Here is a 19,082-nt window from a genome sequence, read left to right as displayed (position 1 = left end):
TAATGTTATGTACATTTACCCGTTACACTGTAATTTTTCTGTGGGCACATTGCCTAGCTAAGAATAAAGAGGGCTTCAAGGCTTGCAGCCTTAATTCGAAAGTCAATTATAAGGAGCTTCCAGTATGTGTAAACATAATTTGTCCAATCAATCTTGCTATTGTCGGCGATATATAAATAACAGGAAATTAATTTTTCTTGAGGTTTTTCCAATCCACTCTACTTATGGCGCATTTTAGGAAGAAGCACTAGTTTTAATTAAGATAGTACTCTTTCATTGGGAGTTGGTTCACCCTATAGTGGCACCTATGCAATAGATATGCCAGCTGCCTGGGCCAGCAGACGAAAGGGTGGCTATAGAACTGTCATATGCCTCTTTTTCATCTTTAAATTAATAGCTATTGGTAACTGCAGTTTATGTGAGTGTATGGAGGGTCAGTGTGAGTGTGTGTACGTATGGATGCTGGGTTTCATTTAGAGGAGTTGAACTTAATGGACTTTGGTCTTTTTTCAACCAAACTTAACTATGTAACTATGTTAGTTGTAATTACCTGAGTGCATCTTCATCCATCACATAGAAAGACACAGAATGGAAGTTAGGAGGCAGGTGGACCTTGTACTCCTCTCCCCAGAATGGTGAAAGAGTCTTCCACACTGTAGCGGTTCTACAGAAAAAACATAAGAAGAGTGTAGTTATAGCTGAACCATTAACTGCCCCAGATTACTTGCATTGCTCATCAGCTGGTGTCACAAATGGGTTAAGACCAGGGAGTAAAGTGATGTGGCCATGCTCAGAAACCCCCCTGAAAATCCACTCCCTGAGTTTGAAGTCTGTTTTCATTTACTAATTGTATACTGTAAAATATGCTTCCTTGGTCTTCCATGAGTGACCCTGAACTGAAAAAGAGTCAGTAGTCTGAGAAACAGTGCTAACAGAGCTTTAAATCAGCAAAGACCCCTCCAGATATCCTCCAGGATCTTAAACAAGGGGTAGCCAGAAAGGAGAGGTACATGCCTAGAGCTCCCCTAGTGTTGCTCCTAGTCTAACCTGCAGTAGGATAACCAACACTGTTGGGGCCCGGGTGCAGGATGTGCAGCCAAGACCCCCCCTCCAGACACAATCTTTATCTTCTTTACATATTTGCCGGCGCGTGAGGCTCCAATGGGCCTGTTAGCCACACCTAAAGTCCCGTGCAACTGAAAAAGCCATAATTGTGACATACATAAATTATATCACTGAGCGTCAACTAACCGCTGATATATATATATATATATATATATATATATATATATATATATATATATATATATATATATATATATGTATGTGTGTATATATGTCTATGGAGTATCTGCACTCAAAAAATAGAGGGGTACACAGTCAAATTTTATCAAAAAAATGATAATTGTTTTATATCTATCTATAAGTATTTCTATATATACATTTATGGTATCTGTTATCTGGCATGCATAGGACCAAGTGATTTCTGGGTACAAAGTCTTTCCATAATTAAAAATTTAAATTCTTTATAATTTCAGGAAACCAAGACAGCAGTACCTGATAATAGTCTCATCATCAATTTTCACAATGCAGTAGGGATCACTACTGCCGTTGCTAAAAAAGAAACAAAAGCAAAAGAGAAAATCATGAATTGTTGAGAATAAAATTGATAATCCAAAGAAGGCAGATTCACATGCTGAACTGAGAGGTATATCCAAACAACAAGACATGCTTTTAGTGCCTTAATTAAAAGATCACTGAGCTGAGCAACCATGCATTGATATGAACAAAAATAATTGAATAGGAAATGGCGTGAATAGAAACATGAGTAATAAAAACTAGCAATAACTAAAATAAGACAAATAATTAAATTGCATCTAGAACTCTTTATATACACTTTAGCAATATCTGGTCTGTAGATGCGTTGTTATAAAAACATTATTATTATCACATATTCTTTACAGCTTTACTTCAGGCTTGCAATAATTTCCAAAGAATAAGTAACAAAGGATCTGACTATTATTTCCCAGATTTACAGTAATTTCTGTAAAGATATTACTGCTCCCTAATTTCCTTTGTTTTTATGGGAAGCAATGTGTTTCCTGAACTATAAGCTATACCTGAAGAATATTAGTTTCTTTAAGTAATGGCCTATTTCCTTTAAGGTTGTTAAACAACCCAGAAGAGCAGTTGTAACACTTATTAATATGATATAGTATAATTAGATTATAGATTCTGCCACTAAGTGGATCTATGACAACTACAACCAGGTAAAATATTATTGTTGCAATGAATACAAAAGGTGGCTGGTGCAACAAGCTAGGGAAGCTGCACGTAACAGCCCGGTGGTGTGGTAGGCAGGCCACTTAGAAGGGGTAAAAAATAGAAATGATGGGATAAAAAGTGGACACTATGTGGAGAAAGGTGCAGGGGTTGAGATTAGCTCATGCGGGCATCAGTGAGAGAATGGCACCTGAGCAGAGAGGGGGGAAAAGGCACATGGGGTGAAAAGACTGGATAGATTTTCCCATGGGGTTCAGTTGCCGAGGTTCAAACATGATCACAGGTGATTGAATGGGGAATGTAGGGGTCTGCTGCCACAGGCACCAAAATACAATTCAAAGGCAAATAATTCAACAATTAATTACAATTTTTACAGACATTGCTTTTTTAATGTCTCATTTATTAAATAATTCCAATACAAAAACAAATACAAATATGACAATGAAACCTTGAAAATCCTAGTTTTCGTAAAAATTGTGTGCAACTACAAGCAAAAAATATCCCTAAAAATTCTAAAATCTCGAAGTAAATAACTATTTTACAATTTGATAAGCAGTAAGGACAGCTCCTATTGACTTCTACATGACCTCACCTGCGTAGATGGGTTTTTTTAGTTGTTCATGCTTTATACACTTAATTAATATTGACATTTTTGAGGTTTATAGTAATCAGCACTAAAGTTTGATATGGGAAAATGAAATGAAAAAAAATACAAATGTGATAAATCAACCCCTAGGGGCTGAATTTTTGAAATGCATACAGCAAAAGGTAAATGATTGCACAGAGAAAATGCTTTCTTGCTAATAAGTTTTCTGTATGCATTCTCCTAATAGCCCCCAAAGAACTAGGTGTCAGACTTACTGGTTACAGACTTACTTGTTGCTTACTGGCCACATCTATTTTACACTTATCAATTCTACAAATTAATTTAAAAATAGTTCAATCTACAAGTGTGGTTCTTTCATTTTAGAGAATTAATACCAAACTGCCCAGTATGATGGTAAAAACTGTTGTGAAAAAAATGGTCCCTAAAAGAAACTCAAACCTATGTGTAAAATAGATTAATTTGGGGGGGACAATGATTTATGTTACTTTGCAAAACATGCAGCTTTCGATACTTGCATGGGGTGAGAATTCCTACATATATCATAAGAGCAGTTATCCCCAACCAGTGGCTCAGAAGCAACATGTTGCTACACAACCTGTTGGATGTTGCTACCCGTGGCCTCAGAGCAGGTGTTTATTTTCAGTTCCTGGTTTGAAGGAAAGCTTTAGCTGTATAAAAACCATGTGTACTGCCAAACAGAGTCTCTTGTAGGCTGCAAGTCCACATAGGGGCTATCAATAGCCAATTACAACCCGTATTTGGCACCCCAGGAACTTTTTGCTAGCTTAAGTTGCTCTATAACTTTTTTTTAAATTTGAATGTGGATCACGGGTAAAAAAGGTTGAGAACCCCTGCATTAGAGAGTCATGTTAACAGAGTACAACAAAAACGCCACTGTGATTGACTCCAGATCTATTTCACTTTAATCGGAATCACAAATAAGAAATAGCTGCACTACAACAAATCGCAGACAAAAATCTGACGTATAACTATAAGTCATTGCCACTATATAAGAAAATTGAAAAGTTCAGGGCTTATCTGTAGAAAGCAATCACTGGTTAAGGGAACCCTTGTTTTAAATAATCTGGGGATAGCAGCAGAGTTTGTTAATTTCAGTATTTATGCCAGCAACTGATTGAGACTTGATATTTTGGAAACAAAACTGGAAAGGGATTTGTTAAACTTGTGCCAAGATTCATTCAAAATTGCTTTTCTAGCCAATGTTATCAGCAGACAGATGGCCATGTGGATAATCTTATTGCAAATCATTCATGGAGCATAAGCTTTGCCATTCGTGGAGCATAAACTATGCCACTGTAGAATGAGCTGAAAGATGGAAAATCTGTAATAACTACACAAAACCGCATAATCATATAAATGCCTGTTACAAAAAAGGAACACACACTTACATTTAAAAATGCTGTGCACTAATGTGAACTATTACATGATTTAAAATGGCATTTCTAATAAAAGCCAATTTAGTGCCAGAGCAATGAACAGAAAAAGGCAGCTAAATATTTGAGCAACCGTGTGCTGTTCTGCATTTAAAGCCATAAGACTTCTCTTCTAAGACTTTCGTTTCTATGCAATGAAGTCCCTTGCCTTTTAAATAATTTATTTTGCATGAATGAGAGGAGGAAAGGCAGATTGCCCAGAGGAAAAACATGCAGAGAAGAGAAAAAAGTGCTGGATATTCATAAAGCAATTCTGGAAGCTGTGCTGTTTTAAGTATTTAAATTATGTTAATTAAGACTAAATATAACTGAAGGTTATAGAGTCCTAGAATGGACATGTTTTCCAGGTACCATGGTCTTGCTAACTGTAAAACATTAACCATACAACATATCATATTATTTATACGTATTACTTATTATTTATAGCTATTGAAATATAGTAAGGGGAGCAAGTAATTTCTTTGTATCAGCTGAGGCAGTCTGTACAAGCATCAAAAGCTCAGTGCCAGTATTTCCAACCAATGAACCATCACACTTACGTTAAATGCCGACATTTCATGTTCTCTGTCCCAGCTCAAGATCAAGAGCTGCAGCTGTTGCCAATGTTTCACAGGGTTCAATGAATCAGGTCCTATCTATGTTTACACTTGGGTGGTGAGCAAAAAGGTCAGCATTTACTATGACAAAAGTATATAGTTTTCTTGAAGTATTTTTCCTATGTTAAATGATGTTAAATGATGACTATTTATTTCCTCTTTTTAATGATAGGAACCTAATTACAGATCTGATGAGTTGGCAAGCTTTGGATTGTTTGTTTATCTTCTGACTCTTGAGTCAGTAGTCAGTGGGAAAAATCACTGCAAGAGAAGGGCACAATGCATTTACCAACATGCCCAGATTACAGCCTTAACTATTTGACGTTGATTCACATCAAAACTAGGTCATTTGGACTGGTTAGAGGAATAGATGGTTTAAATTATGATGGTAGACTATCATGACTATCAAGGTTGTGGTTGTTTTCTCTTGAAAAAAGACTCTTTACTCTTTATAAGTATACTAAAGGGCCTTTTTTTTTTACATAAAATGGACCACCACATATATATATTAAATATAAATATATTTGGTTCTTGGTGGCCACATCCTAAGTGCAGCATTTTAAAGAAATAACATGTTTTTCAGCCTTTAGCCTCCTTACACTATTTCAGATTATGAACTGTTTAAAAAAAACATATAGTTAACTCAATAACACAAAATAAGGTGGCATTTAGTATCTAACAGTTGTTACCAACACATACCAAATCATGTCAAATAAATATGATCCAACTGAAGAAAATTATTTTGGAATGTAATGTACATAACTTACATTTTATTTTATAAAACTAATTACAAATTATATTCTAAATTAAATTTTATTATATCATTATATCATTAAAAGTCCATATGAGGTATGGGACTTTATTTAGCACACTATCATCAACTAGCATGCCAGTATGCTTGAAATTAGATTATCTTTGCTCGTCATTTGAGTACATTGGCCACCTGATGTCAGATAAGTGCAGTTATTTCTGCAGCAGCGGGAGAGAACACATTCACAAGGATCAAGGTGGATTCCCAAAATTAATTATACAACACAATATTAAGGTATTTAATCTCCTAATGTAATTTTTCTGCTACATCCACAGAAAAAAATTAGAGTCAAGGTTATGATGTCATTAGAAAATGTCTCTGGGCAAAAAGCTTACAAAAGTGATCTTCTTTATTGGGAAAGGCAGGTAGTGCAATATGCTAAAATCTATTTTTTGAGTCACATATTTGTATGAAATGGACAGCTAGGCCATGGACCTCCAATTGATGCTGAACCACAGTTTATAATTCTTAGCAAAACCCCTGGCAGCTAAAGGGAGTTCTACAGGTTAGTCAAACCTAAAGGGGCAAAGTGTGGACATTTGTGTTATATCTAATACAGATAATGTTTCATTTCAGCAAAGTCATTTATTTAATAGTAATACAAGAGTGAAACTGCACCTGTACAGTGTGCATTTCTTGTTTGGTGAAGGCTTCAAACCATTTCTTTTGGAATTCTGAGGGTGTTCAGCAACTTTTAGCTCACAGTCACACATTACCATTATCTCCGAAAAAAACCACTTCCATCATTCTAACATAAATGGCTGCTAAACATTTACTTTTTATTTTTCTCTTTGTATTTGGTTACCTGCATGTCTAATTCTATTCTGTATTTTGTTGTGGCAAGCATCTTTGACAGGAATATTCATTCTGTTGGCAGTTTCACTCTTGAATAATGTTCCGTTTTACATTATCTCTATTACTATAATCGCTCCAACAGTCCTTCTGTGGTGATATAATTTCTTTAAAAGAAGGTAGCATGGAGTGAAGCCCCATGATAATGATAGTATGGTATAGCTAGGAAAATCAGAATATAGCATCATAAAGACAAAACCTCAGTACTATGTTATATTACTGTAGATGTTCCTCAGTATTAACCATTTATTTCCACCAACAAAAAGCATCAAAATTAGAACGTTTTTGGGGTGAAGCCTCATTTCATCTCACAATGAGGCTTGTTCCTCAAAATGTTATTGTTTTGCCACTTGGTTGTCATTAAATGGGTTTAGCACCCTTTGCATTATTTAGTATTATTTATAATTCTATGTTAGAGCTATGCAGATGATATGTTCTGATGTCCGTAATTCCTATCATAATTAATGTAAATGCTTTGTATACGCATCATATAGTAGCTACAGGTTGCCTTGCACCCATGCTGGAGAAGATTATTTGTCTGCCATCAACTTTACACAAGGAATCACCAGGAGATTACACACAAAGCTTGCGTAGGCTTCATTTTCAAGCATAATCTATTAATCGCTTCTCGGTTACTGATCACACATTCTAATAATGTTTCTTATGTAAACCCACACCAAACTGTTTAGTATGAAACTGCAAATATGTTTCCACTTAAAATTTTCATTTGGTGCTGCTGAAGGCAGTCAAACACATTCTGACAGATTGAGACATTTATGCGGAAAAGAAACACTTTTCTGGAGGAATTAGATCGAACTGCTGGGTATCCTTCTGGATTGCCCAGACCTTTAATAAATATGCCCTGACATTTACTAGTAACATGCTGTTTATATTTTGATATTTTACTTAAGGATACCTCAAGATCATCAAGGTTATTTAGCGATGTACATCTAGGCAAGCAACATAGTTTGCACTAATAATTTCTGTATACTTGGTAAGAACAAAATCGATGGCCTCTAGCATGCCTCTAGCACGCTGCCCATTGGATTATAAAAAACATTACAGGTATCGGACCTGTTAACCAGAATTCTTGGGAATGGAGGTTTTTTGTATAATGGATCTTTCTGTAACTTGGATCTTCATACCTTAAGTCTACCATAAAATCATGTAAACATTAAATAAACCCAATAGATTGGGTCAAGTACAATGTAATTTTTTTTTATTACAAAGTAAAAGGAAATCATTTTTAAAAAGTCGGATTATGTGGATAAAATTGAGTCTTTGGGAGATGGCCTTCCTGTAATTTAGAGCTTTCTGGATAACGGATTTCTGAATAACAGATCCCATACCTGTATATACATGTTAAAAATCTTAAACTTCAGAATAATGAACCATAGAATACAAAAGGACACTCATTGATTAATTTATTTAAGCAACAGTGGATATTATTAGGCAATTACAGACAGGGTGCTGTAAACTCCAAATCTCTTCTCCCACAGCCTGAGAAAATGCCTGAAAATACCTGCCCCTTTAGATCCACTCTACTTGTGTTAGTCCCAGATTATTGCTCAAAAATATAGCAGAAGAAAATGTTACTACCCAGGATTAACGCATTTAACTTTACAAAGCTCCTCATCTGTCATTGTTACAGGCAAGTAACTCTGTAACTGACCATATGGAAAAGAACAGGGTTGGATTGGGCCGCTGGACACTGGGAAAAAAAATCGGTGGGCAGTGTGGCCCTTGTGGTCCCCGCTGGCCCAGATCCGCTCCCACCTACCTGGCACTCTGTGCTCGCTGATCTTTCCCCGCCCTGATGATGATAAAAGAAAAGCAGGTATGCACCAGTCAGGGACTTGGGGAGCAGAAAGAGAAAAGTCACAGGCGGCTGGGGGGGGGGCCCTGAGGTTGGGGGAGGGGGGTCGGGGGCTCTGAAGTTGGAGGAGGGTGGACAGGTTTGTACGGGCACCTTATGTGGCTGCCACGGTGTGCCAGACCCCACTAGTGCAACACTGGCAAGAAAACAAAGGCAATGTGGGATAATTAAAATATACTGGAATCGCTGATGATCTACAAAAAATTGTTACTAAACAAATATTTTTCAGATATTTTGAATATGTGTGCTCAGGACTGCCATTAGAAATCGCAGGGCCCCATACGACAAAATTTCCTGGGCCCCCTGGGCTGCACCCACCGCAAGCCCCACCTACAGGTCCGCCCCCCACCACGCAGTAAAAAAACAAAAAAATATTGGTGGCTAGGGTTCCCACATGTTAATAAAAAGATATTGGTGGTCAGGGCCCCCCATAGAAAAACATTTGTGGCCAGGGTCCCCCCATTAAAAAATATTGGTGGCTAGGATCCCACATGAGAAAAAAAAATTGGTGGCCAAAGTTAGTGGCCAGGCCCCCCCCCCATATTATGAGATAATTGGTGACTAGGGCCCCTTAAATGTCCATGCCTTCCTGAAGTCAGTCAGAGGTGTGGCGTGGCCGGGCCCCCCTTACCCTCGGGCCCCCTAAAACTCTCCCCCCTTATGGCTGCCCTGTGTGTGCTTCTTACAAAAAAAAGAATTACGGGCAAAACTTGGGCCCATGGAATGTGCGTTGTTTAAAGCTCAGTTTGATTTACCCACAGCAAACACTGTATTTTCATGCTTAGATCTTTTTTCGTTTACATAGTAAGTTAGGTTGAAAAAAAAACACACATCCATCAAGTTTAAACTTTTAAGTCTATATATAACCTGCCTAACTACTAGTTGATTAACCTGCTTAACTACTAGTTGATCTAACTACTAGCTGACCTGCCTAACTACTATTTGAACTAGTTTTTGAAGGCACAAAAACCATTTGAAGCCTCTCCAATTTGCCTCAAAGGGGGAAAAATTCCTTCCTGACCCTTCTTAAAGGAGAATTCAACCCGTAATACAAAAAACCCTCCCCCCTACCCTGGGTAGACCCCCTCCCTCCTATTCCCCCAGCCTACCTGCCCCCCGGGGAAATGCCCCTAATTTTTTACTTTACTTGAATTTTTTTACAGATTCTGGCCACGCGAGTTCACGGGTGCCATCTTCTGTCTTCGATCTTTTTCAGAACTTTTGGCGCATGCGCAGTTGGAGTAAATTTCAAGTCCCGAACTACTTCGCACTTCACTTTAAAAAAAACCCATACAAATATTTAGACATAACCTCCTTTTTTCTAATCAGAATGGGTAAACTTGAGGCACATTTATCAAGTGTTGAATTTCACTGTAGGCAGCTTCTTTTATAAATAAAACAAATGCAAACTGGCAAGCATGTCAGTTTAACTCATGTTCTCCACCCCTTTAATAAATTGAGTTGTGCTTGTCATTTGCAAGGATTATTTTAAAAGCAATGGAATTACAGTCTGAAAAACAGAAAAACAATTAAGTTTTTATCATTCCAAAGGCACTGATATCTTAAATCTTGTCCAGGGGAAATTGGAACTTCCTCAAGGTTACAAGGACACAGAACATTTTTGGCAGCTCCAACACTTTCTTCTTCCGGTGGGCTCAGAATCCTCATATAAATTCACAACTTCCATCAGTGGCAAGTCTCACATATAACAATGTAAGTCACACAATCCACTAGTTCGAAAGCAAACATTATTCACTTCAAGAACAGGTTTTTAAAGGAATGTATTGTTATATGATGTGAAAAGGGCTGGTTGGATGTGTTTAGTAGATGAAGATTATACTGTACCGGGAAGTTTGAAAAGCAAAAACAAATATTTACATTTGCAAATCTAGGATCCTGACAGATATATGGTATAAGATTTCGCAAAGATTTGTCTTGCCTCTTACTGCCAGGCTGAGATTGTAATCCCTTTTTAAATATTGGAATGGCATCCGCTTTTCTCCAATTCATAGCGAATCTGAGAAAATCAGAAATAGGGGCTGGTCTAAAACTGAACTAAGCTCTCTCAATAAAAAATGCTTGTACATATATATTTTTGTTGTCTCCCCCTAAAAGGGGCCTTTATAAATAATCACACCAATGCTCATTGTAACCATTTAGATAAAAATAGAACATTAAAATTAATATCGTTCACATGGTATTTTCTGATCTCCATTGTTAAGAATTCTGCCCTATATTTATAAACTGTTTTATGTATCAGTCTACAGAAATCTTGGACAGAATAAATTAAATACCTTACTCATACTTTTAAATATTCTTCATAGGGTCTTCAGGTACTATGAACAAAAAGCACAAATAAATAATACAAAGGTTTTTGTCTCAAGCCCCTCATGATCGTCAAAAGTTTTTTTCTCCATTTCCTTTTTTTGAGATACTATGGTACCAACTCAAACCATTTTACTGAAAAGCAGGGGTGTAACTATAGACGAAACAGACCCTGTAATTATTGCGGTATAGCAACTGTTGGAGCCCTAGTAAATGATTGATAAGCAGCTGCAATATATGTTTATTGGATATGTCATGTTCCCAAATTGTAGGAGCCCAATGATATTGCTCTGGGGGCCAATAACTATTTATTTCACTGCGGAAAGGTAAATAGTTTCCAATATAAATGTTGATGGTTACAGAAATTGTTAAATTTAACAACATGCAAATGAATGAGTCAGTTCATTGAGGGTGCATATAATTTACTGTTATCCTGATATACTCCACCCCTCCCAGTCAAAATCTGCTTGTGACAAAAGCCCTCTATACCCCTGTTATGGTGGACTCAAGAAAATTTGAATTCCATGTAGTATTAAAAAAGCAATACCTTGCATAGAACATCTGGACAAAATGGTTGGCAAGTTTTATCAGCTTGTGTATGGCCATCTTAAGATAGGATCTCTAGAGAGGCCTCCCTCCCCCTTCTGAAACCACACCACTAAGCCCCCACCAACCCCATCAGCCAAAAATACAACTACCACCAGACATTTCTTCTTCAGAATAACTGTCACAAATTGACAATCCCTGCATTTTTTACACACTTATATGGTAACTATACCAGAAGGACTACAGTAATCCTGGTGTTATGTAGGGCAGGCTTGAAATGCTTATGTACTTTATATATAAGGTTGATGCATTTTCAACAGAAATATCAGTATGCAAAGTTCCATATTGGGTGGATAGAGTATGTTTACACTCTGGGATCTACAGAATTATAAATCATCATTTAATCAACCTAACAAAGCAGCATGAGACCTTTTCAAAGTGGGAAATCAAGAAAGCTGTCTCTTGATGCCTTTGAATCTTATGACACAGTGGAAAAGGAAAATATCAATTCTCAATCCTTTTGAATTATTCTTTAAGAAAGTTGCAATCCATATTTATGTCATGGGAATACTTTTTATAGATAAATCAAAGAGCCTTCGTTTGGAGGGCATTGAAAAATGGATCAAAGTAAAAAAAATGTAGTTTAAAATAGACTGCAAATTTACACAATTTCAGCATAACCATGTTATACAGCTGAAAGGACAGCTTGATAAATGAAGCAGATGTTTTCTCTACACAGCTACCTATGTGATGTTCCAACTATAACTTATAGCTGAGCTGTAGCTTGGTCTTTTTCAAAACGTATAACTTTATAAGATCACTTCTTCTGCAGGACATATTGTATATATATCCATATTTCTGAAGCTGAGGTAGTCTACTAATATCATATTTATCCTAAATTAAACGGTTCCTCTGAAAGCACACAGACATGACATCCTGAGAGACACATGGATACATTTTATACTCACTTCTGTGTTTAGCAAGAATCAAGACTAGACAGACCCCCATCCAAATCACTGCTCCCACCAACCTCAAGCACCTATGACAGTGGTCACTTCAACTTCCTTAGTATGTATATTTTGTTTATTTTTATTTGTAAAGCGCTCCTCAAGGGAAAAGCACTGTACAGCAAAACAATAAATTAGTAGTAACAAACAATGGGTCATTGGAATAAAAAGTAACAATAAGTGCATTATTACAAATACAATTCACATAAAAATATAAAAAATATAATTACAATACAGATTAAGTGCTCAGTGTCAAGGAAACAAAAGGCTAGAGGACCCTACCCCGTAGGGCTTACAGTCTAAATGGGAGGGTGACATACAGACACAATTCAGAGGGGTATTAAGGTGCTGTGGGTTACAGTTTGTTACATTGTTATATAAGTGGCAGTTCCCAGTTCAGGTGTTATCCAGGTGCTCCCAGAGGTAGTCTTTGAGTTTTGTTTTAAAAACACTAAAGGAGGATTCTCTCCTGAGAGATTCAGGAATGGCATTCCAAATGTAAGGAGTCACAAGAGAAAAGGGTTTTATATGGGAAACAGCAGTATTAGTGGGGGGTACAACCAAGTGGTTGCTCTGAGAGGAGCGGAGGTTTCGGGCAGGAACATATAGAGAAACAAGAGATGAGATGTACAGTAGTTAGGTGCAGAGGAATGAAGGGCTTTGAAGGTTATGAGGAGGAGTTTATAAGTTGTTCCTTGTTTTATAGGAAGCCATGATAAGGACTTCAGCAGCGGAGGGGCCTGTACTCTTTTGGATGAGAGGAGGATAATTCTGGCAGCAGTGTTTAATACAGACTGTAGAGGGGAGAGATGGGAGTTAGGGAGGCCAGTTAGTAGAAGGTTACAGTAATCTAGTCTGGATAGGATGAGAGCATGCATGAGCATCTTGGATGTATCAGGTGAAAGGAAGGGACAGATTTTGGCAATATTGCATAAGAAAAAGTGACAGGTTTTGATAGTGGTGTTAATATGATCAGAGAAGGAGAGAGGAGTCAAACATTACCCCCAGACAGCATGCTGAATAGACAGGATTAATGAGCATGCCATCAATAGAGATAGTAAATAGGGGAGTAGGACCAGGCTTAGGTGGGAAGATGATAAGTTCAGTTTTTGTTAGGTTGAGTTTGAGGTGGCGCTGGTTCATCCAATTAGAGATAGCCAGGAGGCAGTGAGAGATTTGAGCCTCTGTTTCAGCTTTTAATGAAGGGGTGGATAAATATATTTGGGTATCATCAGCATACAGATGATAATTAAAGCCAAATGAACGGATGAGATCTCCCAAAAACAGAGTGTACAGGGAGAACAACAGCGGACCAAGTTTAGAGCCTTGCGGCACCCCCACATTAAGTACACTTTTTGCTGTTATGAAAATTATGCTTGAAAGTAAAACCTCACTCTAACAAAACACTTTTACTCTCTCCCTAAAGTAATCATGGTCTGGCTTGCTTGCTCCCACTTGCATCAAATGCTCTGTTTCTGAATTACCAGACAATCTACATCTTCGACTAGCTGGTTATTTTATGGAATGGAAATAAGAGGCTACTTTAAAAGTCAAGAAAACCACTAAACATAACGAGTCTCTCCCCTTACTGTAAAGCATTTTGATGCCCTCTGTCCTCACAAATACTGCTCGGACGAAACTCATAAAATTAAAAGAAAAAAAAATTGCCTCAAATATTCAAAATAATACCTTGTGTGTGGAGTAACAGTTTATTTATGGAACCACCTTACTGGCACAGGATAATCTCCCAGAAGCACTTTTGGAAGAAGAATGCCCTAACAACCAATCATATATTTGCTTTCATTATTGTTTTTGTATTAGACCATTTTTTCTTTTTCTCTTATGTGGCTGGTGTAGCAGTGCTGCTTAGTGGATCAAGCCAAAATATCCCTTTAATCGAGAACAACAGTTCAATAAAGAGTTACATAGAAATTACATAGAAATTACATAGAAATTCTAATTACTCTGAAGGTTAGCTTCCCAGACAACACTAAGCATGCTCAGTGCCACTGACCCTAAATAAATGTTCTAATAAGAAGCAAGATTAGATCTATAGTGGACAACTTCAAAGCCATAAATCAACACTGTTATAGGGCTGCCGAACCTCTGTTTAATATACAAAATAAACCATTTGCAGCCATATTTTAAGGCTTTAGTTGTCTTTTAAGTGCAAGCCATGTTCTCATTATCCTGTAATCTGACATGTAACCCAAGCAATAGTATTTCCAACTACTCCCACGTGTTTGCGTTTTGCTCTTTTTGTTTAGCTGATCAGGTCAACCTAGCATATGGCTTGATAATTTAATACAACCTGATACCACTGTTCAGGCAGAAAGCAACTCTGGAGGTTGTTATCTGTTAAATGTAGCATAAGATCATTATAATTGCGGATACAAAGGAGTATTATTTATTTATTTCTGCAGGCCAAATAACAACATTACACTTTCAGCTGAAAGAAAAAGAAAAAGGAGAGGGCTTTCCAGTGTCAAATTTTAAAAGAATTAGTAGAGTGGACATGCTCTCTTAACTGCTTTATTTATGACTCTTCTGGGAAGATGTAGCACAAATATGTCATAGATCAATCAAGTGACTGGATGCATTACATTAATGAATTATATGGACAAAATGGCTGAAGACAGGACTAGGAACAGGGATGAATTTAGGTCCAGTGTTAGACACCTGACCTCCATCTGCCCCCCCCCCCCGTCAGAGCAAGCGCAGTACAGTGCTGGTCCAGTGCCAGCCAGGGAAATCATCGGACAACAAAAGCACCAAATTCTAATAGTAGCACTGTAATTACTATATGTAATTCACTATACAATAGGTGTGAATAGGCCTGTTTATATTATACAGCAGTAGACTGGTCTGAATGTTGCACAGTGGAGTAACTACCGGGGGAGCAGGGGGTGCCTGCTGAACAACATGGTTGAAAGGAAACCGCGCGTCTAGAGGGGTGGTGCCGCTGCCGGGTGTGTTACGTTACTGTTTAGAGCGCAAACAGGTAGGTGGTGTAAGGGGAGCCCGGCTGTACCACTGCAGGCTGTAAAAATCAATTCACCAACCCTCTTGTCACTTCACTACCTGTCAGTGTATACTAAGCGCCAGAAAGGTGGGTGTGCCGAATAACTCATGAATCCTGCATGAATCCCGCCTCTCTAGGATGGGTCTCTGGTTGTCTCCGCCCAGTTCCTGTTTGGCACCAAAGAGTTGTCAGCAAACATGAGTGGCTCCCCCAATCTGTCAAGCTGGCTGTGACATGACAAGGTGATGTATTTATTTATATGTCTTGTATTATTGCTTCATTCAAGCCTCTGTTTGTCTGTAATGTATCTCCTGCGCTCGCTGGTTATCTTCTATCCAGCTGTACAGAGATGCACCTGTCATAGCCCTATTTACCGGATACTGTATTATCTGTGTGTATACGAGATATCCCTATAACTTCTCAGCTTTGTACATACAGTTCTAACTTCGTATACTGTGTTCCTGATATAAATATATACCTGCACAGTCCTGCATATACAACTATATGCTGACATACTCCACAGCACTTTACAGAATTTACATCATATTAATATATATATATATATATATATATATATATATATATATATATATATATATATATATATAGTGAATAAAGTACCCCTCTTGTAAAATATAAGGATATTATAAGTTACCGAGGAGTTTCATGACCATATAAAAACACGAGGCCGAAGGCCGAGTGTTTTTATACAGGTCATGGAACTCCGAGGTAACTTCTAATATCCTCATATTTTACAACTGGGGGTACTTTATTTATTATAATACACAAATTTTAGTGTGTCATGTGACAGAAATGACATCACTACTCACCGTTTATAACTGTTGACATCACTACTCACCGTTTATAAGGATATAATTTACAGGATATTCATGGCTTTTGTGTATTATATATATATATATATATATATATATATATAAATATATATATATATTTATATATATATATATATATATATATACACACACATACACACACACACACACATATACATACACACACATACAAAAATATTTTGTTCCTGGTATAGATGACTGCTTTTCAATGGATACGGGGTATACTCTACTCAAGGGCCCCAAGAGTCATAATGGGAATTGCCACAGCACCATCCTTCTAGTTTTGGGGTATTTATACATGGAATTGTGACTGTGCCATCCTTCTATTAGTTTTGGGGTATTTATATATGGAAATGCCACCGCGCCATCCTTCTATGAGTTTTGGTGGGGGCCCAGTTTAAAATTTTCACACCAGGGCCCCTAGGTGTCTAGTTACGCCATTGATGTTGCACATGAAGCATAATATTTAAATATATATCAAGAGAGAGAGAAAGAACACAGAGGGATAAATTTGCATTGCCTGGCTGCATGAAATGACTATTCATATAAGAACAGCAGCAAAAAATAACCAGCTGTGAGACCTCTCTGCAAGCTCAAAGGTTACATAAATTCTGCTGTAGGCTGGATGAGTATTATTTTATAAAGTAAACAGGAGATAATATTTCCTGCTCTGGTTCTATGTAAAAAGAGGACATAAATGCCTGAAATGATCAGCCCATGAGTAAGTGCCCACCTCAGGCACGAAACGAGTCAGGCTTACAGATGTCCTAATAAAGATTTTTTTACTTTCATGAAAACATTTTTTTGCCATTGCTTTACTACTACTCTTGCTACATTTCAATATATTGCATAAATGTCTGAAAAACCATGCAGCACAAGTTCACAGTTCCAATTTCCTGGCAAAGGAAAGAGCAGAAAAACAGCAGCACCCCTGAGACAGTCCAGTCACGAATAATGACGTTATTCTAGTTCTATCAACATCCCATTTAGGTAAGTTGTTGTGTAAAAACCTATACACATAGGAGTCGGTATAAATGTAACAGCACTGAGCTTGAAAATAAAATAAAAATACCACACGCATCCCAATTTGCTGTGTAGAAATGCAGGACACAGCTCGTATACATAGTCTGGTGTCATAGGATCCCCTAGAAGAAACTGCTAGGAAAGTATCTATCTATCTATCTATCTATCTATCTATCTATCTATCATCTATGTACTTACATGTCCTTTGCTGGCAAATTCTTTCCTTCCACGATCCGAATAAATAGGGAACTCCTTTCGGCCATAGCTGGGAGCAGGAGCGACAGACAGTCAGAGATCAGCAGTCACCCCCTGGCTGCTTGTACATGAGCTCGCCGGTCCGGCCAGTGCAGGTGTTTCCTGGCTGCTCCGATCCATCAATCGGGGATCTAGGGGGGCGTGACAAATCAAACCTTCATTCTCCTTTGTTGTGGCAGCACTTGGTCATTAACATACTGCACACGGGGACACAGACAGTAGACACGCCCACAGTTATCACTCAGTCCCCCTGATAATTTGGCTGCACATTGGGCAGTGGAATTATCTTTGGTGAGAGAAGAGCCTGTACTGCTGTTCCTCATGCAGCGGCTTATCCGGGAAGCAAAGAGCCGCAGTACTAGAGGGGATGAGCCTACCCATATAGAGAGAGCAGTCAGTCAGCGAGAACGTCTGGTGTTTGACACACGAAAAAAAAAAAACCCAGACAGAGCAATAAAAGTGAACTAATTCAGACTGAGTGCCACTGTGATTGGGAGACAGGAGCCTGGATTCAAGGCACAGACAGCACGGAGGGACATTTCCTGGGATAGGTGGGAGAGCAAGAGCATCAACCAAAAGAGAACCCGCCCCCAATAATAAATGACCCCGGCACAAATGCTGGACAGGTGCAGAGAGGCAGCCCTTCCTTCCTTATAGTAATACAAGTTTCCTTTGCACCAGGCTGTATCCACCTGAGCTCTCTAACAGGCCCTTCTAAACAGGGCGGGCCAAGGTATTTTGGCACCCTAGGCAAGGACTTCAATCAGTGCCTCCTAACCGGTCCTGCATTACCATTTTTTGCCAGCACCTATGCCCCCATTTGTACCTGTGCCAATGGCAGTCAGTTTCTCAGATTGCCCCCAAGACCCCAATCTGTACCTGTGTCAGCATAAGACGAAACATCCATCATAGTGTTACCCCCAATCTGTACCTATGCAAGTGGCAGCCAAACAAATCCATCATATTGCCTCTAATTTGTACCTGCGCCAGCAGGAGCCAAAAATTCATCATATTGCCCCAAATATATATGTACCTGTGCTCCATGTACCTCATATTACCCCCAATCTGTACCTGTGCCAGCAGCAGTCAAAAAATCCACAATATTGCAGGAGCCAAAAATCCATCATATTGACCCCAAATATGTACCTGTGCCATCAGCAGCCAAGTGGGAGGTGGGGAGTGCTTATGCCTGCAGTAGGAATCACAGGCAAGAGGGAGTTGGAAAAAGAGGTTTATAAAATTGAAAAACTATAAAAGGCCAAGCAAACCAAGGTTTAAAAAAAAAAAGTGCGCATGTAGGCACATGCCTAGGGTGCAGCTGTGGCAGAGCCCCCGGTTGTGAGCAAAGTTGGAAACAGCAGGACGACCAGTGAGGAAGTGAGTGAGAGCCAGAGGTAAGGCCAATGTCAGATGTGACACACAGAGCAGAAATTGCCACAAAAACACCAGTATTTTCTCATTCATATCTGCTCTGTGTCTGCGCAAAGGCCATCACCACGCCTGTGAGTGGTGCAGACAGGGTCACCATTAGAAACCATGCAACAAAAAATTGCCCACACCACAACTAAAAG

The 19,082-nt window shown here is 38.4% G+C and overlaps 1 protein-coding gene across 2 annotated transcripts in view; it reads right to left on the bottom strand.

The window, feature by feature from the left end:
* Positions 1-18,027, bottom strand: part of rasa4.S (RAS p21 protein activator 4 S homeolog) — a 49,117-nt gene extending 31,090 nt beyond the window's left edge. Inside the window, exons 1-3 of one of the 2 annotated variants that reach the window (XM_041584100.1) lie at positions 17,455-18,027; positions 1,558-1,614; positions 551-664 (exon numbers count right to left, since the gene is read on the bottom strand). In XM_041584100.1, coding sequence (XP_041440034.1) covers positions 551-664; positions 1,558-1,614; positions 17,455-17,519 — 236 coding nt within the window. In that variant the 5' untranslated portion in view covers positions 17,520-18,027. The remainder of the gene's footprint in view (positions 1-550; positions 665-1,557; positions 1,615-17,454) is intronic. The other variant, XM_018249639.2, reaches the window with a different exon arrangement.
* Between the last annotated feature and the right edge of the window lie 1,055 nt (positions 18,028-19,082).

The sequence above is a fragment of the Xenopus laevis genome, chromosome 2S, assembly GCF_017654675.1.
Source record: "Xenopus laevis strain J_2021 chromosome 2S, Xenopus_laevis_v10.1, whole genome shotgun sequence".
NCBI classification, from domain to species: Eukaryota; Metazoa; Chordata; class Amphibia; order Anura; family Pipidae; genus Xenopus; species Xenopus laevis.
The sequence above is the reverse complement of the archived record's forward strand: the minus strand, read 5'-3'. Positions and strand labels throughout refer to the sequence as shown.